The sequence below is a fragment of the Ptychodera flava genome, chromosome 2 (genome assembly GCF_041260155.1).
Source record: "Ptychodera flava strain L36383 chromosome 2, AS_Pfla_20210202, whole genome shotgun sequence".
Lineage (NCBI taxonomy): Eukaryota > Metazoa > Hemichordata > Enteropneusta > Ptychoderidae > Ptychodera > Ptychodera flava.
Genome location: NC_091929.1, coordinates 4,003,410 through 4,028,033, shown reverse-complemented (window position 1 = coordinate 4,028,033; position 24,624 = coordinate 4,003,410). Strand labels below are relative to the sequence as shown.

Genomic DNA, 24,624 nt, shown 5'->3' with positions numbered 1-24,624 from the left:
GAGCTTATATGATGAGTCTGATGTCTGTATATTTGTGGGTATGTGCGGATGTATGTCCGTCACACACAAAGGCTCCCATACCGCCAAAGCTACCATCTCAGTATTTGGGGTACAGGTAGATGCAGGGGTTGAGATGTGAATTTGTTCAAATGAACTTGTCAGTGTCAAAAATGTGCATATGAGGTAAGAAAAAGCGAAATCCTGCAAATGTGCAAGAGTGATGGCCAGTGTCTGAAACAGGCTTGAGTCATTTCCTGTCATTGTTTATGAACTGTTACATATTAACAGACCAGATCAAACCATAGACAGTAGAGGGGGGAAGACTGTCTATGGTCCAACTAAGAGGGACTAACTGTTTCTGCTATGCATGTTGCTAAAGTTGAACTCCAGTACCTAAAGTTTCAGACCTTATTTACTTTTGTCATTCTTTTTTTGCTGGTTTAAATATTTCTTGTTGTTTTTCTGGTTATTTTAAATGTCAACCATAATTCCTTGTTCTTCTCCCCAAAGCATGTTGATATACACAGTATCCAGCTTGTCAATCAGCCCCTATGGTTGTAAACTGCATTGTTATTGTTGAAAACTGACTTCTGGTCCGGACTAGAATTCAAATGTCAGCAATAACAATGCATTTTACACATATAGAGGCTAAGTAGACAAGCTGGATACTGTGTATATCAACATTCTTTGGGGAGAAGAACAAGGAATTATGGTTCACATTAAAAATAAAAATGGTGAAATTATCATCAAAAGTTAGCAGCACTGGGGCTTTAATAAGTAATATTCAATATATTTGAAGTTCACAGAATTCAAGTGACTGTATTCTTTGCATTTCCATTTTGTATGAAAAAAAATAACAACTGTACTACGACTTGGCAACAAAATAAACATGACATTTCTTGCTTTTTACCAGGCACAAGTACTTGCAAGATTACATCGATTTGATGAGTCGATAACCATACTTCATAACGTAGTGGAAAGAAATCCCAGCTATGCTCTAGCTCATCGCCACCTTGCCAGTGTGTTTGCTCTGATGAAGAATTACAGTGAGGTAATAAATAAATACATAAATGGTGTGTCCACCCACCTACTGTTTCAGTCGTGACTGTAGCTCTCCAACAATGACACTGCCAATAATGGACTCAGGCAAATTGCATGGCTTATACAGAGTCATTAATTCTCTCATTAACATCAATTATGGTCACCCACTCAAATAAAATGGTAGTTTCGTCTTTTGTATCATTGTATTTTATTTCAACTCTTTATGGTCCAATGTGAATACACATGCAAGCCATTGACATTAACTAAACCTGATCCCAGGTGTGAGGAATAAGGGCATTACTATGGCAACAACACTTCCTGCAGAGGTTTGTAGTTTGCAACTGTCATTATAGTTGCAATAATTAGTTTTTCAGAACCCAAACATGAATATGAAAAGAAAACATATACACCATACATTAGACTGGCCTAGCTGTGGTTATGTATGCATGCAATCAGCAATGCAGGAAATAACACAGACCAGTCTTATGGTAACTAATTATGTTAATATCCAATATATATAAGGAACGATAATGTCACAACCATGCCTTGGAAAACACCCTTAGAAAAGCATTTCATCTTTGCCATGAATTCTTCAGATAAATTTTGCGCCTATCTTGTGGTATACCGGCATAATATGGATCATGGATTCAATACCGATGGATGCTGTTACTTCAGCCATACCACCAATGTGTTCTACTCATTTGTATATGTTATCATTTTTGATGTTATCAAAAAACTTGGGACAATTGTGAAGATTAGACTACTTTGTGGTTTTGTGATAACATCCATAGATCCATTCTGTCATGTAGCTGAAAACAAAGGCCTGGACTCAAACTAACCATACATGTCATGTGTCTGAGCATTTGCATATAGTATAGAGTTCTCAGTATAAGTACATAATTCATCATAGATGGAAGAATAATTTGACAGCGTGTATGATGAATATTCTAGGAACAATGCATATTTATAACTTTTTATAGATATTCTGGAGAGATGTTTGTTTACATAGTTGCCATGCTTTGAAGAACAGTTATTTTCAAAATGATGTTGTGTTCTTATTGAATTTAACCAATGATCAACAACTAATTACCAAATACGCAAGTTACTTATAATCAACAAGAGTAGTTTAATCACCAAACAACACAAATGATGAGTGTTAGTATGTGAAAAAACACATTATGTGCAAGATAACATTTTGTGGCGGATGCAATTTTAGATAATTTATGTAACACACATTTCATAAGCAAGACATAGAATATTTTGATTTGGAAAAGATTCTGTTTTTGTATGTATATTCGAGATGATCTCTCCACAACAGGCATACCGGTACATAAAGCAATAGAAAATTAATATTGAGATGATCGGCAGGGATGTGGAAAATAGCCTTCATCTGGAAAACACAACAGGCTGTCAGCTAAAATTTGCTAGCAGTGAAAATTGTTACTTTCAGTGAAAAATCAAGACATTTTGCACAAACTTAATTTGCTAACACACCACTTGTAGCTGCTTATACTTTTTTTTTGCCACCTGTAACCGAAATTTTCTACATTCTTGATCAGAAAAAAAAGTTTGAAAAAATACAATACTGAAAACAAGCTAAATTTGTACAACTTTTCCCCAGAAATGCAAACTGGTACTGTAGCAATACCAGTCCAATTAACATTTTTGTATCAGAACATAATATAGCCTTGTTATATTCGTGCTTTCAGTAATTCATGTGATAGATATGTATCTTAAATTAGATTAACCGAGGAGAGGTTTCATATGTTTTACATGCTTCTCAAGAAGTTCAATAATCACTTGTAGAAGGTCAGTTTTTTTCCTTGATGCTATATTCATCACAACATTGACCATCATCTGTGTGGATTGCAGGCAATAAAACACATTGACAATTATCTTGAGATGGACAGTGGTATTGATACGAAGACCAAAGCAGAGATCCTCTATGAACAAGGTAGTAACTACAGAGAAATCAATAAACATCAAGATGCTATCAAGGTAAGGGAACTGACTGACTTCCCATACTACCCATTGGTAGAGCAAAGTTCACCGCTTTGTGTATAGAATTGCAAGAAAGCATGCTTGTAATCTCGTCATTTCTTGAAACTTTCACGGAAGACTTTGTATGAGATGTCATTTTGCACGGAATATTCAAAAAGTGGTGTCACCGTGCTAGATTTCAAGATAAAATGGCGAGATTATTGTTATTCTGTAGAACAGAACCTGCAAAAGTGCCAAATCAGCAGTTTTTCCAACAGCTCTGGATAGATTTACAATTGTTTGCCGTCATTTTATGGTGAGCAACACATAATCTAATAGTCATTTGTCAAGGTAGGTTATAAAATTTTATACTGCATGAAATAGTAATGCTTCAGTCTTAGAGCCCCAGTGCTGCTAACTTTTGATGATAATTTCACCATTTTTATTTTTAATGTGAACCATAATTCCTTGTTCTTCTCCCCAAAGAATGTTGATATACACAGTATCCAGCTTGTCAACTTAGCGTCTATATGTGTAAAATGCATTGTTATTGTTTACATTTGAATTCTAGTCCGGACCAGAAGTCAGTTTTCAACAATAACAATGCAGTTTACAACCATAGGGGCTGAGTTGACAAGCTGGATACTGTGTATATCAACATTCTTTGGGGAGAAGAACAAGGAATTATGGTTCACATTTAAAATAAAAATGGTGAAATTATCATCAAAAGTTAGCAGCACTGGGGCTTCAAACAGCTCACAATACCTGTATGTTTGAGAGCTGGAATTTTTCATGCTTAAAATGGCTATGGCGCATTTCTGTTAGATGTGTTTCAGAAAGTAAGATGGGAACCCTACTTCATATTTCTTTTCCTGTCACTGTATACAACAAAACATGCAATCATAAAGAAAATGACAACATTTTATGTGTGCCAAGTCACCTCCCTGAAGGTTATTTCATAATCATTTGATCATTATGAAGTTATTTATGCCACCAAAAACCTTGTTATGTTCACTGTGTTAGTGATTCCATAGATGTGGATTATTTGAAAAGAAAGTTTTTGAAACTTTGATAACATTTCTTTACAATGCTGCAATAGATGTAACAAAATGTACTTTTTTCTAAAATGTACTTTCTATCACAAGCTAAAGTTGACATTGTGTAATTAGGTGTTACTGAAAGGGACATAAGCTGTAACTTGTGGCAAGTTTTTCAGTATTCTGCTTCTGTACTGGTATATCAACTACCGTGTCTGACTCTAATCTGTTTGTCATGCTGAAATTTCAAGTATTCTTTTTGTCAACACAGCTTGTGTGTGTGGAATGATCATTGTTTAATTTTTACAAATGAATTCTAGTCTGGACTTGAATACAATTTCAACAATAACAATGGAGATTATAGTCATATAGGTTGTGTTGATATACTAAATACTTGGCATTAAATTACAGTTCAGGGATTCAATGGAGATAGTGTAGGGATACCACAAAACAAAAGTTCTGAAAAACTAGCCAAAGGATACAATTTAAGTAAAACTGTGATTATTGTCCTCAAAAATGTTTTTTTTTTTCTCAAAATTATCTCTGCACGTCATACATCAATTATGGATTAAAATCAAGATTTTACAGAATGTATTATTTATTTGATTCTTTCACAAAGTACCCAGTCATAGCAAATTGAGAAATACCGGTACACTTTTAGATTTCAAAGATCTCATTAATTTTTCATACACTCATCAAATAAATGGAAGGGTTTTTGTTTTTGACTTGCAGTGTTACAAGGCAGCTGTTGAAGCCAATCCAGAGTTTGCCACGGCACAGATGAATCTTGGTGCTATGTATCATATGCAGGTAAGTCAGCAGTCATGTGACATGAAAGTGATCCAATCATGATTCTGAAATAGCGGTGAGTTCCAACTCAGTGTGATAAAGGTAAGGTATTAGGGATGCACAAGTCACATGTTCCAGATTCATAGTCAGTGACTCTGAGAGGTCACGATCGTGTTCCGTGTCAGTTTTGGATACAAAGTAATTAATACCCCAAAGAAAGGCATGCTCAAATATGACGTGTCATCAACCAAACCCTTAAATATCCAGTTTCACATACTCTATCAAAGTTTCATTTGAGGCAATTTGTAACTCAAAAAACTTCTGAAAACACTCAATTGTTAAGTTTCAAAATCGGGTTTTCCAAAAATTTTCAGCTTATATTGATTTCAGGGTTTGTGTTTGAATGCATTTCCCCTGAGTGCCTTAAATAAATTGCTATACTGCCTTTAGTATTGTTGCAGTTGTCATATTTTGTGTTTTCTTCTTTCTTTAAGGATGAAATTGATCTAGCCAGGCAACACTACGAAGCTGCCCTGAAACTTGAACCAAATAATGCTATTATTCTTGAAAACATGAAGAAACTAGAAAATCGAGAAGCAAAGTTGAAGAGTATGAAGAGAAAAACTTAATATGGCTGACTTCCATGATGTACAGAAAATTTTGGTGTCGTTTCGGTGTGTTTTCTTTTAATAGATTATGCCTTTCATAAATTCATCCCCCAGTAGTTTGCAACTTGAAATTAAGACTTAACTCTTCCCTCGGCATTGAGAAACTTTAAACCATTCACCTTTGAAATGAAGAGTAAAAATCAGGGCTCACCATGCATATTTTGTACTTGAGAGAAAAATTGCGCAATATTTCTTGACACATGAAATTCAAAGTTGTAGCCATAACTGTGTTAACTCTCTGGGGAAAGTAAACTTGTTGATTTTCACGAAAATAGCTTGTGAAAATATATTTATCCCATGAGCTTTAAAGCAAACCCTGACAAGTGGTTGGCCAAAAATGTATTGTTAACCCTTTCACCCCAGTTCCCTGTATACAGGTGCAACTTTACCATAGAAAACAATGGATTTGGGACAAACCATGGTGGTGAAAGGGTTAAAGTTTGATGGTCTGAATATCTGTCTCTGAGGTGCAATTTGATTCAGCAGAGTTAGTATTAATTATAGTAGCATATTCCCCATTGCCCTGTATGTGGTTGCATCCGTCGTGCTAAACACAGTGGGACTGTACCAAAGTCTGATTGTATAGGGGTGAGTATCAGGACACTCCATTGTATATTTACAAAGCAAAGAGCAGTAATTGAATCTTTGGCAAAAGCATATTTTTGTCAAGTGAAGAATTAATTTAAGCATATGTGAAATGGGTCTGAAAGATCTCTATTTCCTTAAAAGTACTATTTCAAAGTTTTATCTAGAACAACTCAGATTTTTAAATTAATCAATTTGGTCCACAGAGAAATCCACTTTTAAATACAATTTTGTTCTAACCAAAGATTATATTGTTTTACGAAGTTTTTAGAGTTGTAGCTATATCGTTCAGCAATGATGTGAATTTTAATGTATTGACATTTTGTTGTTGACATTAGCAGTAGTATATTGGTCTTATATAATTCAGTTTAGCAAAGCTAGCTGAATATAAAGTGTGTACAATATGTCCAACCATAGTTACTGTTAGTAGGAGTAGTGTTGTTCAGTGTTCCCGCTAAGGTTTTGAGAGGGTGCGCAACTTGAGATACACCTGATTGCCTCACAGCTGGGTCCGTTCATGTATATGCTAATTTATTGAGGTACGTCACAACGTACAACGAACGTTGGTGGCAACTGCGCCACCAACGGGCGCTAAACTCGAAAGGCAGAAGTAAAATCTACGCTGCGCTGAGATCGCACATTTCGCCCTGAGTTTAATATCGTTTCCAAAACTAATACCGATTGAAATGACTGAGACTAAAGTTGCGCAAAACATGAAAATTCACTGCGAGAGCAGTCGGAGACACTGCGCAATTAGTGCGCAAATAAGCCTTAGCGGGAACACTGGTGTTGTTTGTCTGGCTTATAGAAGTTTAGTATAGACTACCTGTGTTACAATAGTACATTCAATATGGACATTCTTCATACAACTAGTACATAGAGTCTGATCATTATCAATCCAAATTATCATCTCCATGTATTCAGTCTCTACATTTCTGTGTCTCTGCAGAATTAAAACTATCTAATCAATCTCTGTTCAATTACTTCTTCCAGGAAAAGCTTTAAAGTGAATTTGTTTGCCAAGTTACAATCAATGTACTTAGAATCTGTTTGACTCAGTCAGAAACATCTTTTGTAGACCATTAGAAGAATTTGTGTGAATATTTTGTAGTACAGATCTGTTTCATACAACAGAAATGGGTCACTTGCAATTTTGTCCTGATTCATGAATTTGTCCAGTGTTGCTGTAGGTAATTATTTAAGCAGTAGACCACACCCAGCTACAGTATACCAGGTGATATTGAGCAGTTCACTCGATAAATAAACAAGTTGTAGTACATGCATTCATAGACAGTCGAGAAAGTCTACGATGCATTGAATGAACTGGCTGGACTGGTAAACCCATTGCTTATCTGGTGAGTGAAGACAAGAAAATGTTTGAATTGTTAATAATCTAGGGAGTCTATTCACACCATCATTTATTATTTAGAGACCCCTAAAATCCCTCTCCATTCACAACCAAAGGTTTATCCACTAATCTTCAGTCGACCCGTTTATAGCTATTAGAGTATAACAATATGGTGAAATTCTGGTGTGAAATGCTGAAAACTTAATCATTCCCTACTTACAGCATGTACGTGTTTAACTGTGCTATATTGCAAATGTAGTACACATTGACTGGCTGTGACCAATGACATCTGCCACCGTCAATAGAGAGGTATGATTTATCACAATATAGATAGATATTGGAAATGATTGACTTACAATACCATGGATGTCAAATGCGATATTTGATTCAACGTCTCTGCATATCAAAGTGTCAGTGTTGAAAAAAAACTTTTTCAAATACTAAAGGTAACACTAGATATGATTGTACCTGCAGACATCATGCAATAAACAAACAAACAATATGTAATAATGCACCATGTTGCTTTCTTATTAATATTCATGTTGTAATCAATGTTTAGAACCCTTGATGTAAAATGTCAACGTTGAATTTTACCTCCTGGAAAAATGTTGAATGTTGATGACTGTAAAGAAAGAGTAAAATTTTCAAATAACAGAGCTAGCCACTGCTTTCATTTTTGTTTTTATGTTGTAATTTTATGATTTTTTGTTCTGAAAGAACAGTTTCATTGTCAAATGTTATTACATTTAATTTCTAAAAGAGTACCGATATTCCTGTATGTCTTGTCTCAGAGACAAAATAACGTGAAATCATTTTAATAATACCATCATCATGTGATTTAATGCGTTTTAACATTCAAATTTATGAAAAAAAACTTTAAAAATTGAAATATTCTTTTAAGAATTCCATTATCTGATTGTGGTTGTCCTCACAATCTTATTCCTATCTTTTTTCAGTCGTGTCTGTAGATAAGGCGAGCAGTACACTTTGTAAGAAACATCTCTACTGGTATTATAGTTTCCACAGTGCAGATAGTCAATTTCTGTTTGTAAAGGACTGGATAATTGAAACGTGTGCGTGGAAATCAAAACTCAGTTTGGCCTGTAACAGAAAATGTAAGACTAAATGATACAAAAGTTGAGTGAAATACATCAGGTACACTGCCAAGGCTGATGTTTCTTAATGCCCTGTGAGACTATCACTCAGACTACCTTTCAGTGCCTTGCTTGATTCATACTCTCACTTCACTGTATAGTTCAATCTCATGTCCTGGTGTCATGCCAACACTTGGCCATTACAATGCACAATTGTTGTACTGTAATGCCACATAAAACCACCAAATATCACTCCATTTTCCCTTCTGTCATACTTTTGAGATCACTTTTTGTATGTGGATAGAGATGAAACCAAAATGAATCCCAGGTAGCTGTGGTTTTGCAAATACAATCAATATGATAATTCACAATAACTGTTTATTGTACATTTCTGTTTACGTCTTCATCAGACCAATCAACAATTTTCACACTTAAGGTTAGTGTGGGAGTATACACATAGTGCATAATGATGCTTGCTGAATAAAAAAGTTGACATTTATTGGACCACTAACAAATCCACATCAAAACAGATGCATTGCTTGTAACTTGATGATTTTGCTGAATGATATGAAATTTACCACTTTATGTCAATCTTGACAGGTGTTGCATGCTGGCAGGGTATGCTTAGACATCGCGGGCACCTGGTTCAAGATGACCCTATAATTGTTATTGTCAGTTTCTGTTTGTTTCTTAGACTCGGTAAATTATTTATTTACCTTGAATGATACTGGTTATTGGATCACTTTTGATGTGATATGTGTACGAATAGGAACAATGGTCAGGTTTGGCTACAAGTTTACGTGAACATGAATTCAATACATGAATTTCTGCGGTCACATTTTGATTTGTATGACTATTCTGGCTTACACAAAAACAACTTGTGTCATAATGACAATGCGAATACTGTACATTGATTTATTATTTTGGTGCTTTCTTATGAAATTACATCATCAGTTTGTATAGTTGTTTTGAATGCATGGGGATGCATGACACAGTGGTCTTGACTTAGTGATGGCAGATTGCATGTGTCAGACCGACTGGCATTGATACGATGCCAAATGCATTTTACTAATTAATTCAAATGAGAATGTGGTTCTATGCCTACACTCTCATGTAAAACTTGTAGTGGAACCTGTCAAGTAACAAATACGCATTAACACTCATGTCTGAGAAAATACATTTATCAGATGAATACTGGCTTGTAAACTTCAGTCACCCTTTGCTGGCAATGTGCTGTTGATGTAATCAAGTAAAGTCAAAGACAAATTATGACAAGAAAACCAGTTTAATTCTAAAACGTTTTTGATTAACTTCACTCTTGTTTTAATTTTTTTCTACAGGGCCAATGGCTGTAACATTTAATGATTTGTTTTGTTTTTGATGTAACTGCAAGTTCTTTTTCTAATCTGTAAAGCATACTATTTAGCTTGTCAATGCAGCATAATTCAATATAAAAATGCACTGATACTGTGTATATTTGAATTCTAGTCTGGACTAGAATTCACTTTTCAACCATAACAATACAGTCTACACATATACAGGCCAAGTTTATGAGCTGAATGCTGTGTAAGTCTACATGCCTTGAAAAGTACAACAACAAAATGTAGTTGACATAAAGAAATATTAAAAATAGTAAAAAAATCATCAAACGTTACAGCTACTGGCCCTGTAATGTATTTGGCAGACTTCATGATCTAGCTGGCCTACTTCCACCAGTAGATGAAATAGACTGGCGGCATCTACTGTTGTAAGTTACACTGCCCTGAAATGTTTGATTTCTTCAAAAATTGTTGTTCAAATAATATTGACCTTATTGTTGACCTTTGATAGATATGGCAAGGCCTTTGTTTCGGTGCCACAGCTGTTGCGTCTTCAACTGAATTAAATGTAGTAATGATGCAATGAAAAATGGAATGAAATCTTTTGACATTAAAGCAATCTAGTGCCTGTACAGCAAATTTATGGGCTTCCAAATGTACAGTATGTCTGTAATTGTTTGTGAATGTGTGGTGAGTGGAGATAAGAATAATGTATGTGAATGTTCCAACCACAAGCCACTCTTTGGAAGCCACTCTTAGAATTATCCATAGTAGTGATCAAGAAGTGAACTGCCATATTTACAAAACACATTTTTAATTTGGGTGTATCGCACTGCCATTATTGTCTTTGAACTCTTTAATAAAATTGGATTATCTCATAGTTTATGCAATGGACGTACAGCATGGAAACCAAAGGACTTCGTGGCATGGTTGACTAATATTTGAATGGCTCTATGTATACCAGACAGGGTTAGGATGAATGATGCTGTAAGCTATCACTGTCAATTTGGAAGTTGAGGAACCATTTGGTAACATCAACGTCACCACACTATGAGAAAGTGCTGTATTCCAAACCTTGGAAATGTGTATAATTTCATAGCTGTACTTTGACTTCACAGATATGTATAGTGAAATATGTCATTTTTGCAACCATGGCAGTTTTGCACTGTCACAAAATGGTGTCATGGTAACTCATTACCATGGTATCAGCTGTCAACAAAGTTTCATTAGATAACTCCGGCCCCAGTGACTTATGGGAGACTTTGATATCCATTGAATGATGGGAAAAAAACAGGTCACATTGACTGATGTTCAATCATTGTAACAGTGAAATGCTTGCCTGTACTTCATCTAGTCAATTGTCACAAGAATTAAACCCTACAGAAAATCCTATATAAAGTTGCGCTGCATGTGCTTTCATTGCAATGATGCAGAATGACAGCTTTGAAACATAATTACTGACGATACTCTGTCACTTGAAAGAAACAAGTTTCATTGATGTTGACCTGTAACAACCGTGCAAAACGTAACTTCTTGTTTTGCCCATTAATTCTCCACAAGCAACCACATCTACCCAGGAATGCATCAACGTCAAGATACATGAATTTCTGGTCAAAGAACAAGCTTAGAGATCCAACACTTTGTGAAAAACAAGAGAAGCCCTTAATTTGAACACTCTTACATGCCGATGTATCTTCAATAATTGGCCATAGCACTTCAAACGGCTGTGTGTTCAATGCTTAAAGGTACTAGAAAATGAATTCTGCAAGCATTAATTTTAACACATACTTTACAAGTTGGTGGATACCTGTAATAGCATGTTAAATCAATGCCAATAAGGTCTCAGCTAACGCACTGAAGTGTGAAGTGAAGGTAGTTATAGCTCTTTGTAAGCTTTTATTTCTTGAAGAAAAATTAGTGATATTTGGTGCAGCCTGTTTCCAAGGAAAAATGAAGTGATACTCCTTTCAGAACTGCTAACATACACACTGTTTTTACAGTTTGTTAGACCTTTATTGTAATTTAAAACCGGATCCCGTAAAGGATGAGATCTCAATGAAGAATAATTGCATTACTTACATTACTACGCTTTGCGAGAAATGGGAGAGAGAGAGAGAGAGAGAGAGAGAGAGAGAGAGCGCAAATGAGACGGAGACAGGAAGACAGAGCCTTCTGAGTTAAATTCCTTAGGTCCAGAAAGACAGCTTTTTGGCCGAAAAGAGAAAGGGCAAGGAGAGTGAACTTCGAAGCCACCATACTCTGCTGTATTATGATGTCTTGACTGTCGCTACAAAATCCGAAAGGTCTAGGATCAGAGGTTTGTACTAAATGAAGTTTCAGTGATTGGTTACTGCAAAACACCATTCATTCAACCCTGGTCTTGACAGACAGCACATTTCAAGACTAGCGGTTACTGTAAAACGTTTATTTTTCTTTGAAAATGTCCTTTTTTGAAATGACTTGTGTATAAGCAAATGTCCGTCTTCATGTTTTTTCAAAAGTTTATAAAATAGCAAGTCCACCCATGTTAGAATTTTTGTTCAAAGATCTCAAAAATCGCTTTTGCAACAGTTCTGAATTTTGTTTGTAGATTCCTAAAGATGAGTTTATAAATAATGTTTTGTGCTGCTAACCAGATAGCTTTCAAAGTCGGTAAATAGACGTAATTATTACTTTATTCAAAAGTGTATTTTGTCAAAATATAATATGTGTACTTTGTTAATTCGTGGTCAAAATATGATTTTCTCTCAAACCAATTTTCCGATATATTTAAGTTGTCTAATTGCTTTTAGAGCTGTCAAATTCGTTCCCTTAATTCGTTGGCCTCATTCAAAAATATACAAACGAAAATAAATTTGTACATATAATTTGTGTGCCAAGTTTCATAGTTCTGGCCCAAACACTATTTCTTTGAAAACTACTCTCTACTGAATTGAAAGTCGTTACGTGCTAACTTCATTCAGAATCGGTTTTCATATTTCGGTCAAAACACCTATTCTTGTTGGGGGGAGGTTCTTTAATATCGGACGTCACTGAGAAGACAGCTGGACTCGGAATAGTTAACAATAAACACGTAACTATTTATTGAAAACACTGGAGAGGGATCCTGAACTCCTCACGTTACATGGAAATTTCGAAGAGCCAAACGTGGAAAAGCCTCGCTTTCATTTCCCAACCAAAACGGCGGGAAAGGCAACACAGAACATTGTATCAAAGTTACAATAAACATGAACGTCATTGGCTAATTTTCCAATGTCATGCGTAGAAACAAATCCTGGTTTTCGATGACGTTCGCAATGTGATGTCAAACAAGTTTAGGATCCTATTTTAACACCAAGCTACAGCATGCAAAATATGCAGCTTATGAAAACTCAACAAAATCACTCAACAATCTCAAACTTTCACGACATTCTCCGGCCGGCCAAAGTTAATATCGACTGAAAGTCATATTTATAGGCAGGAATCGTGATATGATATTCCCAAAAGTCTGTCCGTGGAAAGGTGTCGAAAAACACACTGAAACATTTAGTGAAAAAGAGTCTTCACATTGTTCAGTATCGTGAAATACACAAATAATCAAAATTTGTCACAAGTCTTTCATACAATCCTGGATTAGTCGACGCGCGGCTATGGCAGTCTTCCGTTTTGGTCGGGCATCCGTTGTGTGATTGTCCGGCAGCGTTGGAACATCAGATCCTGGCAACTGGTCAGTACTTTCCAGGCAATCAAGCGACTGTACTTCAAGGGGGTAAAGTTTCTGAATCGGTCGATTAGTTTTACCCGACGACGTCTTAATTTCGGCCGATCTTACCAGACCATCTTTCCCGTAGATGAGTTTAAGAACTTTCGCCATCTTCCACTTCATTCGTTTGTCTACATCACTATGTACGAGGACTATATCACCAATCTGAATAGAATTAGTTTTAATTCCAGTAGCAGTTAATCGGTGTCGTTCTCTGAGCGCGGTGAGATACTCTGTGGACCATCTTTTCCAAAAGCTAGACTGCAGATGGGAAAGATGTCGATATCTTTCATTCAAAGCGTTATGATTTCCATACGACGGGTCGTTGAGTTCCTCATCATCCACAGATATGTAGGGTAGAGTCGTTAACGGTCGACCGTGGAGTAGATGCGACGGCGTCAATGCGATTGGGTCATCCTCGTTTGTAGACACGTAAGTCAGGGGTCTATCATTCAACGTGGCTTCGATTTCGGTGAGTAGAGTGCGTAGCTCATCAAAAGTGACAAAAGCGCGACCCAATACCTTCTTTATTGTGGTTTTCGTGAGTCCAATTAAACGTTCCCAAAACCCACCGTGCCAAGGTGCGCGTTTTGGTATGAAGGTCCAGGTAACTCGGTGTTCGGCAAGTAAGTCCTTCACTTCTTGAGAATTCATCAAATCATGAAGTTCGTCAGCAGCAGAAAGGTAAGTTGACGCATTGTCCGACAACATCTTAGAAGGCAAAGATCGTCGTGCTGCAAAGCGTCGAAATGCCATCATGAAGGAGCGAGTAGTAAGGTCTGGTACCAGCTCAAGATGTACAGCACGCGATACCGCACATGTAAACAGGCATACGTACGATTTCGTTTCTTTATTGTTCGTGGATTTGACGAATAAAGGGCTAGTGAAATCAACTCCGGTTACCGCGAATGGTGGTACCATGTTGATACGATAATCCGGTAATGGTGCAGTTAATGGCTTTTGATAGGGTTTACCATCTACCCGTCGACATGTCACACATTTTCGTATGATAGAGTTCACTGCACGCCGTATCTGTGGTATCCAATAGCGCTGACGGAGTGACGTGATGATTGTTTGGGCACCACTGTGTTTGAGTCGAACGTGATCATGCCGAATGATCAAATTAGTGAAAGGATGGCCATTAGGCAGTAGGATGGGGAACTTGGTAGAAAATTCAATCGGTGCGTTATGTATTCGTCCCCCGCAGCGAAGAATTCCATCGTCATCGATGAACAGTTTGAGTTGTTTCACCAATGGTCCATACTTTCTGTTGTTTCCGCGAAGTGAAGTTATGGTGTCGTCAAAACGGTCATTCTGAATTTGCTTGATCCACTCAGTTTCGGACTGATTTATCTCATCTGCTGTAACTTGTCCACGCGGTACATTGTCTTTGTGTTTCAATATTGACACAAAACGACGAACAAGCGCAGTAACTCGCAAAAGTTTGTTCAGAGAATTGTAGTTCGATGGGTCAATAGCGTGTTGAATTCCGACGGGAATTTCAATTTGAGCGACAACTTCAGGTGGCGACTTTATCAGTGGATTGTCACGTGTCAATTCAGTGCCCGAGATGTCCTGATGAATCATGTCATAATCCTTGACAGCAGGTAGAGTAGAGCGAATGTCCGCAGGTGGGTGACTAGCCACGTGATAAGTAGAGGTTTCGTCTAGGTTGAGTGCTGAAGTCTCTTCAACTTTGGTTGTCATCGCATCCCAGCTTGTGTTACTTTGTTCTTCGCACGATGGAGTGTCGAACAGTTCGCAGTTTGGCCAATTGTCTCGGTCCGATAGCCATACTAGTCCATTCCACCAGAGTGTAGAATTACTCAACTCTCGTGAAGTAATTCCGCGAGTGAGAAGGTCAGCCGGGTTGTATGCTGTAGGGCAGTATTTGTAGGTGTGTTGGAAATTATTTATTTCCTTCACTCTGTTTGCCGTGAAGACAGGCAGCCTTTTCTTGCTGTTTATCCATCGTAGGACGATCTGTGAATCGGACCAAAGCACGCGCTCTGTGAAGTTGTACTTGGATGATAATGCGTTGTGTACAAACTTACTCAGTCGAGTGGCGACAACAGCAGCCATGAGCTCTAATCTGGGCAAAGTTAAAGTTTGTTGTTGATTGGTGCCACACGTGTTTTAGCCATAACAATTGCTGTTTTGTCGTTTTTCTTGAGGTAAACGACGGCTCCGTAGGCTTTCTTTGAAGCGTCAGCGAAGACGTGTAGCTCGCAATTGTTATCATCGACGTTATCAGTCTTTCCATCAAAATATCGACGGTTGAATGTAGTACGGGTGCTCTGGTTGAGGTCGTCGGCGATTGAGTACCATGCTTTTGACATAGTTTCGTTCAGAGGTTCATCCCAGTGTATGTCTGACTTCCAAATGTCCTGAATGAGTAGTTTCGCTTTGACATGTACTGGCGATAATAATCCCAACGGATCATACAAGACGCAGTATGACTGACAACTTCTCCTTTAGTAGTCAACAGGTCTGGTGACGTATTGATGTCTTTGTACGTGAGCGTGTCCTTCTCAGAGTCCCATTGCATACCGAGAGTACCGACGCATGGCGTTGACTTTAATTTGTTATCTTTCTCAGCGAGTTTACGAACAGCGTCACTATTTGATGACCAGGAGCGTAAGTTGAAACCACTAGAGTCCATCAGTTTATTGGATTCTTCGTAATATTGAACGGCTTCAGATTCAGTAGGGCATCCACTGATGACATCATCAACATAAATGTCTTGTTTCAAGTCCGCTGCTGTCTGATTTTCGGGATCAGCTTCCATCTGAGTTTTAATGACAGCGTTGAGTATGAAAGGGCTGCAGACCGCTCCGAACAATACCGACTTGAATTGATATGTGACGAATTCGCTGTCGACATCATTCGGGTCTGAAAGCCACAAAAACTTAGTGAACTTTCTCTCGTAGGGCTCAAGCCGTATTTGAAGGAACGCCTTCTCGATGTCGCTGGTTAGTGCAATCGGATTTGCTCTGAAACGCAGAAGAATTGAAGTTAAATCATTCAGTAATGGCGGTCCCGTCATCAAGCAGTCATTCAAACTTGGAGAAGTGTTATTGCCTTTGCAACTGCAATCGTACACTATTCGAATGGGCGTGGTTGTAGAGTCTTTCTTGACATGTCTGTGAGGCAAGTAGTGACCAAATTCCGTGTTGTCGTTTTCGACGCGTTCAATAAAACCTTGTTTCTCTTGGTCAGTGATTACTTTGTGGTAAATGTTCACAATGTCAGCTGGTAGACGGCGTATCATCGCGCGCGTTCTATTATTAGCAACATGAAAGTTAGTGGGCAACGGATCGTGGTTTGGTTTCCATGGCAACTTGGCGACGAAGTGGTTGTTCTCACGGCGGAGATGAGTATCTCTGTAGGACTCGAATTCTGCTTCTCTTGAGAGCGTTGTGTTGCATTGTGTCGTGTCATCCTTTATTCCAATGGACTCCAAGTCCCAGTATGTAGTTATCGCATTGTCACTCAGAGTGTCAATCATGACGTGCAAAACATTGGCCGCAGCAGTAGATTTACCATTCTGTTTTGGGCCAGAAAGTAAGTATCCAAACGGCGAATCAACGGCAGTGGGTCCCTGTCCGCGGATAATTTCGTTGCCAACGAAACTCCAGTAGTAGTCAGCGCCGATGAGAATATCAATATCGTAGCAGGCATCATTTGAGACAGGGTGTGCTAGACGGAGGCCCTTCAAATAAGGCAATGTAAGCAAATGAGAGTCAACGTGATTCTTTAGGCCCGTAGAAATTTCAGGAATCAGAAGTGCTTCAATTTCAGCTTTGTCACCAGAGAGAGTGTGAAGATCGAAAGTTCCTTTTTTCATAGAGTGGACACGTGTATGCTTATTTCCAAAGGCGGCAAGATCGACAGTTTCTGAACGCGTGATATTGGCGCGAACGCGATCGGCAAAACTCTCAGTAACAAATGTACGGTTCGCCCCTTCGTCAAATAGTACGGTAGCGGTCACAACAGTTCCATTGTCTGATGAGACTGGTATCTTGGCGGTTTTTAACAATACTGGACCTGTCGGAGTACAACTGCCTGACGAGAAATGTACCTGAGTATTTTCACTAATAAACTTTGAAGTTTGGCTTCCGCTATCAGTTTGAGTTTTTCGTTCAGTTTGACGGTTGTCCTTGCTGCGAGTTGATCCATTTTCGTTATGGTTACTTGATTTATGGCGAGGAACAAATTCACTTTGATGTAGCGACGTGTGATGTCTACGTTTACACAGTCTGCATGAGAATTTTGAAGCACAGTGTCTGACAGTATGTTTTCCCAGACAGTTATAGCAAAGTTTACTTCGGCGTACAATCTCCATGCGGGACTTCGCATCTGATACAACTGTGCAGTCAGTTGGTGGATGTGATCCACTGCAGTAAAGACACGGGCGTTGTCTAGGTGTGCGTACAGGTCTCTGTCCTCTAGTCGTAGAATTAGAGTGAAAAGTTGCGATGGTTGTCGGTTGTGCGGCATATCATTGTCATTATCAGTGTTATTGTTACCAACAGATCTGACTTTTATTTCGCACAAGATGGCTTTTCGGAGGGCTGGTAGATCCCAGGCATCATCTCCGCGTGTTCTTGCGAGTATTCGTTGTATTTCTGTGGGTAGTTTCTCCAGTATCATGGGTATTAGTAGTTTACCATAAGAGGCTTCGTTTTCTCCCAGAGCGTGTAGACCGCGTACATGGGATTCAAGCGTATCGTAGAAGTGGCGCAGACTTGATACATCTGCCGTTGGAGTGGGCAGTTCCCACAGAGATTTCATGTGAGCGCTGATAATCGTTTGGGGTTGGCCATATCTTTCCTTGAGAAGTGTCATAGCGTTGGTATAGTTTGCGTCGGTGAGATCAAGTCCTTCAATTGTACGCGCTGCTTCGTCTGTCAAAAGACTTCGAAGATATGTGAACTTCTGGATATTTGAAAGTGACTTATCATCGTGGATAGAGGCGTTAAATGTGTCGATGAAACTCATCCATTTCAAAGTATTTCCTGCAAATGTTTGAAGCTCGAGTTTAGGTAGTTGGATCGTTTTTCGTTGAGAGATGACTGGTGTAGATACAGCAGTAGAGTTAGCAGTGTTACTTTCTGCAGCGGCTCTTCGTAACGTGGCGGGGTCGTGGGATTCGATGAATTGGCCGATCAACTCTTTTCTTTCCGATATTGCTATTTCGTAATCGCCAGAGTCCTCGATATCTTTGTCGGTTTCTGGGTTAGGAGTATTGTTCAATATGAGTTCATCGATAGCTGTAAGTCGTTCATACCTGACTTGGACGAGCTTGTAGGTTGCTTTGATAGCAGAGAAGGCTTTTGACTTGTCAGCTTCCGCGTTGTATTGATTGATTTCGGTCTCAGCTTTGTTGAACACCTTAGTGAGTAGTGATCGGCAAACCGTTCTTCGTTTCTTGAGTTCAGGAAGAGCATCTTTAGAACTTGAAGGTCCAGCGTCGGTCGACATCGCGATATCCTGGTCTCGGCACCAAAAAATGTGGGGGGAGGTTCTTTAATATCGGACGTCACTGAGAAGACAGCTGGACTCGGAATAGTTAACAATAAACACGTAACTATTTATTGAAAACACTGGAGAGAGGATCCTGAACTCCTCACGTTACATGGAAATTCGAAGAGCCAAACGTGGAAAGCCTCGCTTTCATTTCCCAAAACGGCGGGAAAGGCAACACAGAACATTGTATCAAAGTTACAATAAACATGAACGTCATTGGCTAATTTTCCAATGTCATGCGTGGAAACAAATCCTGGTTTTCGATGACGTTCGCAATGTGATGTCAAACAAGTTTAGGATCCTATTTTAACACCAAGCTACAGCATGCAAAATATGCAGCTTATGAAAACTCAACAAAATCACTCAACAATCTCAAACTTTCACGACAATTCTCTGAAACCACTGGCCTGCATTACTTTCTACGTTTATATGCAACTATTCCTTCAGACGACCTCACTCATAGACGTTCCAGTAACGACAACATTTGTTTGGAAAGTTTGACGGTACAATTTCCATTTTGTTTTGTTTATAAAATCATTAGGGCATCTCTTTCAAATGTCTTCATAACTATTGTTTGGTTCATATGCTTCATCTTTTGGTTCATATGCTTCGGTTTCATATTTTTCAAATTCATTTTGCGATAAATTACTACTAATTCGTATGGACAATATTGAGATTGTTCCGTCAATCAATATTATATCAAACCAGCAAATTGATGGCGCAAATACGGTGATCTGATTGGTCGAGACGATACTGTGTCATATTTGCGATACAGCGTTAGCTCTGAGTCAGAGAACAATATCCCTTTTTAAACATTCACTCCAGAATTGTGGTATCAATATACTGGTATGATATAATACATCATGCCAGTGCATTGACTGCGCAAACACAACAAAGGGCATACCACTTGATTTTGACCACAGGGGACTCGTCTCAGATGCGCTCTCGTCGTTTGTTTGTTTGTTTGTTTGTTTGTTTGTTTACGAAAACAGTCAGAGTAAGTAACAATATAGCTGAAATATGACGATGTATGTTCGTTTGAAATAATGCATTAAATAAACATAAAATATATATGAAAGCCAGAACAAGCGCACAGTGCCCGAAATATCACCCCTCCAGGACAAATACGTACAGAGTTAAACTTTCTTACTTAAATCATAGAGCTCCACTGTCCGGGCATAGTAGTGGATAGGTTTCTCACCAGAGTAATGGTAGGTTTCTCATTTTTGCAGATCAAGATCATAAAGACCTTTTCTCAGTTTGGAAGTGTTATTGACATTACATGACTGTGTGATTGAACTTGAAGATGGCTTTTCATTTTTAACTTCACATGACGCTTTCTCTAGCGTGGGATCAATTAACACCTACACATACTCTAGAAATAGATGGATAACAATATCGGTGCTGAGTTAGCACGCTTGACATTTAAAGGCGTGACTTTTATATTCAGAAAGAAAGACGTGAGTACAGCTTGTAAATTGACAGCTTGTAAATTGCACGAGTCGTATTGGATCACGTTTTCCATTATGATTACTTTGTTCATGCTTGGTTTTTAATGTACACCAATTTCAATTGAAGCTACAACTATGATGCTCACCTTGCGTTTAAAAAATCAGGGAGTAGGGTAAGGTCAAAGGTCAGCAGACTGGACCTAGTACGAACCTAATCTGTTCAGGATTGTCTGTAACATTTAAAGGGTTTCGAAGACTAAGGATCTACAGAAAGAGATGGAAAATGTTAAATATGCGACATTTTATTTCATCTCACGTATTTCGTAATATGAAGCCCTTTAAATTCACTGATTTTCCAGTAACATTGTCTTGAAAGTATTTTAACCAGTAGTAGAAAGGAAAGCCCTAGGAAGAGTGTCGGATATGATATAAAAGAGCAATTGGATAAAAGAGTCATAGGTTAGAAAGATCACAAGATTGAAAAGGGCAGAGAAAACGGGAAGTTCTGTTGGTAGCTATAAATGTGCCCACGCACCAACATGATGTATTTTATAAATATCTGGCCTACGTCACGACATCTCACGAACACAGACGGTGAAAAGTCATTACGTTGCTTGTTGAAGTCACCTTTTTTAGAAGTTAATACAATCTGACCTGTATACACCTATCATATTTGTTGGTGACTAACATAAGTTATTGGTGATTTAGTGAGTATGACGTAGCTAAGTGTGTATGGTTGGCACGTTCACATCTCACTCATTCCCGTTAAATCTCAACATACTATCTCTGACGCTGATGTCATTTACGGTTCCTGACACTTTTAGTGTCAGCTCGTAGACTTCGCTAAAAGTTCAATTTTCTAACATTGCGAATTTCACGAGGGCACAGCTGTGATACATGCGTTTTTACGGCTATTGCGTACATAAGACAACAAGCAACCCACTCTGTTGGCATGTAGAACAATATCAACTGAATTTTACCTATGTGTAATACGTCACTGTGTCACTGTGTCACCCACGTGTCTAATCATCAGCTACATTGTTAGGACCGTATTTAAATTATTGCATCAGGAAAAACAAGCCCCAATATTGCGTTTTGTCTCTGACAAACTAAACTCACGCCTGACCATTCGTAAACTGGTTTCCCATAATGCTTGTATTTTAAATCATACATATGGCACTGAAGAACGAAGACAATTTTGCACGTGGTTTTAAATGGGTTTCCTGTATCAGACCAAATGGCTTTATTACTCACCCTGACAGGTTGGTGTTCACCACATTCTATTTAAAATACATACTATGTACTGCAGAAAGTATAGCATGCAATGTCTGCATATACAATCCCGTGTAATGTTTTAATATAGCATCACATGTAATGTATCCATGTAGAATCACATGTTATAGCTCAATGTGGAATCACATGTTATGTCTGCATGTAGAATCACATGTCCTGTTCATTTCTACACTGTGGAGTTACCGTCGACAACTTGCCAAGTGTCAGATACATATATGAATCCCAAGTAGCGCAGTATGTAACACTCCCGAAGTTTTGTTACAATGTCGGTGGTTGGGTCTTGAGACTCGGAGGTAAAAACGATCCGCAAATAAAAAGCTCGTCGCCGCATCGTTTTTTGTAAGATACTTACGAAGAGAAACAAACCTAAAACTTTGTTTACACTTCACTGCAAACGAGAGTTGTTGCCGTCTTTCATGTAAAAATTATAGATTCGACGATACCCCAATTCTGAATAAAATTGTATAACGCTTCAGCTTATCACAGGTCTGAATTTTGTTAACTGAAATTATCCATGTTTCTGGTGATGATATCGTATTATAAAGAAAAATGGATAATTTCCATATACCTCGTGCCTAGCCAAGTCGGTCATGCGGTGTTATTCTCATACATCAGCAATGTGGAGATATGCTGACACGCGCATGCGTCCTGTTGAAATCCATTCGCGTTAGAAGAAGTGAGAACAGACAAGCGCAAAACGGATCATGATATTTTGTTCGATGCGGTTCAAAACAAAAACGTTGATGTAAGAGTAGGGAATGTATGTCTGCGCAAGACACTTTATTCTGATGAAAGTCACGTGACCGACATCGTTAATAAACAGTGAAAGACAAATGGTAGGAGATGAAATCATGTTGAATGTAGATTTTAATGATTGCTAAGGAACCTTTACAAATTAATAACCATCCTCGTAAACGGTCGGGCCTATTTCCTTGTATGTTTCGTACAATTATTCGATTTAAATGTCATCAATCATCGAACCCAGTACTACAAAATTTACAAGAAAGAAAGTACAGAGACGCTTAAATCAAATAACAAATAATTTCTGTGAAGTGCATAATGTAGAAACAAAACACAATGTACATTAACATTAATATCAGATATGTCATTATCTTAAAATTCTCAACAAACACTCGTGTTTGAGTTAACAGTACACTAAGGGGTTGTCAGCTGTCTTAGAGACCTTCAACTAATTTAACGTCAACAATCGCAAGATCAACTACGCTGAGACGAAGAAAGCTACTCCCAACGATGGTTTGTGAACAATTACTAGGGATCGTCCGAACTACACCCAAAGGTCGCATGGGACCCATAAACATTGTATTCAAGGTGGGTTGACGATTGATGAAAGTTAAAATATGTTTTCCATGATGTACATCGTAAAATGTAAACGTTGCAGCTATGTTGACGTGATGTTTCTTGATATTGTGCAGGAACACGTTGTTCGCAAAGGAGACGCAATCCTGACGACACCTCCCTTTAAAGAAAATGCTGGGTTCCTAAGAATACAATCTTGGGACGAATAATGATGTTACAGAGAGCTCCCTTGTCGAAATAACCCTTGGTTCTGTTTTACAGTCCATGATTAAATTTAATAAAGACATCTAAAATTACACACTCAGGTTATGACTTGGTTTGCGGGAACTGTTAGGGTACACAGAGTGTAGATTTACTCTCACTGCTGTCACTGTATGCTTCCATATTAAAATGATCATCAAATTCGACAGCACCTTGTCTAGAATCTCTCCATGGTTTTGATATGATGCCTGAAACACACGCAAGTTCTGATTATCATACCAAACTACGGAGAGGTACTTGATAAGGTAGGGCAGCCATTTGACGGACGGATGCTACAACAAATGCGAAGGAAGCCTTCTTGTCATTCCATCAATTAGATAGTTGATCTGCTATATATTTGGAAACAAATCGATTCATGTTATGTTCATCCTCATACTTTTGAAGGTACTCGTCACAGAATGGCTGATTATATTCCAGCCTATAATTCTTACTAAACGGCATTCTCATAGCCGTGAGTCATGATGTGTCTTTGAAATAAATGAGAAAAACAAATAAACAAACAAAATGATTTGGAAGGTATTCAAGCATGACGTTCTACAAGAATGTAGAAATATCATGTTTTGTCGTGTTTGTCCATGAAGATGATTATATTGTACATTTGTAGGATATTTGTGGAAAATTAGATGTAAGGCATTTGGAATATATTCTCAATCAAGTGCTCGTATTCGGCAACTGCAACACGTACTGATGCTAATCCAATCCCAGTCATAGTCGACATTTGGTTCTGATACTGGCTGGACATATGCAATTGTCCAGGACTGTTTGGTCAGACATGCTGATGCGTACCTGAAAAATAAAACAGATATGTCTCTTTGAATATTACAGTAAATTTACATGCCCTTCGGTCATATCTCACTGTATTGAGTTGACAGAATATCTCTACCGTAAATTGACTATATCAGAGGAGATATTGCATTGAAAATTCGTACATTTCACAGTGTTTTGAGTAAGCCAACATTTTGACAACGCCTCACCTTAATTGGTGGGGATTTGGCGCAGGGGTCGATGCCTTTGTAAAACATTACACTGTCATATATATATATTTATCTTATTTGCAATGTATGCAATAATGAAAACATCTCATTGCAGTCATCGTTGGAACTTTAAAACTGATATTACCCAAGTGATTACATTGATATTATTTGAATAAATTTTCTAACAAGATTTACA

The 24,624-nt window shown here is 38.1% G+C and overlaps 4 protein-coding genes across 6 annotated transcripts in view; 1 reads left to right on the top strand and 3 right to left on the bottom strand.

The window, feature by feature from the left end:
* LOC139151693 (protein O-mannosyl-transferase TMTC1-like) overlaps positions 1–10,516 on the top strand; it is a 51,578-nt gene extending 41,062 nt beyond the window's left edge. For both annotated transcript variants that reach the window (XM_070724650.1, XM_070724659.1), the window contains 4 exons: positions 914–1,051; positions 2,914–3,039; positions 4,791–4,868; positions 5,342–10,516. In XM_070724650.1, coding sequence (XP_070580751.1) covers positions 914–1,051; positions 2,914–3,039; positions 4,791–4,868; positions 5,342–5,476 — 477 coding nt within the window. In that variant the 3' untranslated portion in view covers positions 5,477–10,516. The remainder of the gene's footprint in view (positions 1–913; positions 1,052–2,913; positions 3,040–4,790; positions 4,869–5,341) is intronic.
* A 2,931-nt stretch (positions 10,517–13,447) lies between these two features.
* Positions 13,448–15,685, bottom strand: LOC139123840 (uncharacterized). Its single transcript, XM_070689994.1, has one exon. The coding sequence runs from the start codon at positions 15,683–15,685 to the stop codon at positions 13,448–13,450; it is 2,238 nt and encodes a 745-aa protein (XP_070546095.1).
* A 265-nt stretch (positions 15,686–15,950) lies between these two features.
* Positions 15,951–17,450, bottom strand: LOC139123829 (uncharacterized). The gene has a single exon (XM_070689983.1). The coding sequence runs from the start codon at positions 17,448–17,450 to the stop codon at positions 15,951–15,953; it is 1,500 nt and encodes a 499-aa protein (XP_070546084.1).
* Positions 17,451–23,962: 6,512 nt separating this feature from the next.
* LOC139146794 (uncharacterized) overlaps positions 23,963–24,624 on the bottom strand; it is an 11,037-nt gene continuing 10,375 nt past the window's right edge. For both annotated transcript variants that reach the window (XM_070717783.1, XM_070717784.1), the window contains exon 6: positions 23,963–24,240. In XM_070717783.1, the coding sequence (XP_070573884.1) occupies positions 24,102–24,240 (139 nt within the window). In that variant the 3' untranslated portion in view covers positions 23,963–24,101. The remainder of the gene's footprint in view (positions 24,241–24,624) is intronic.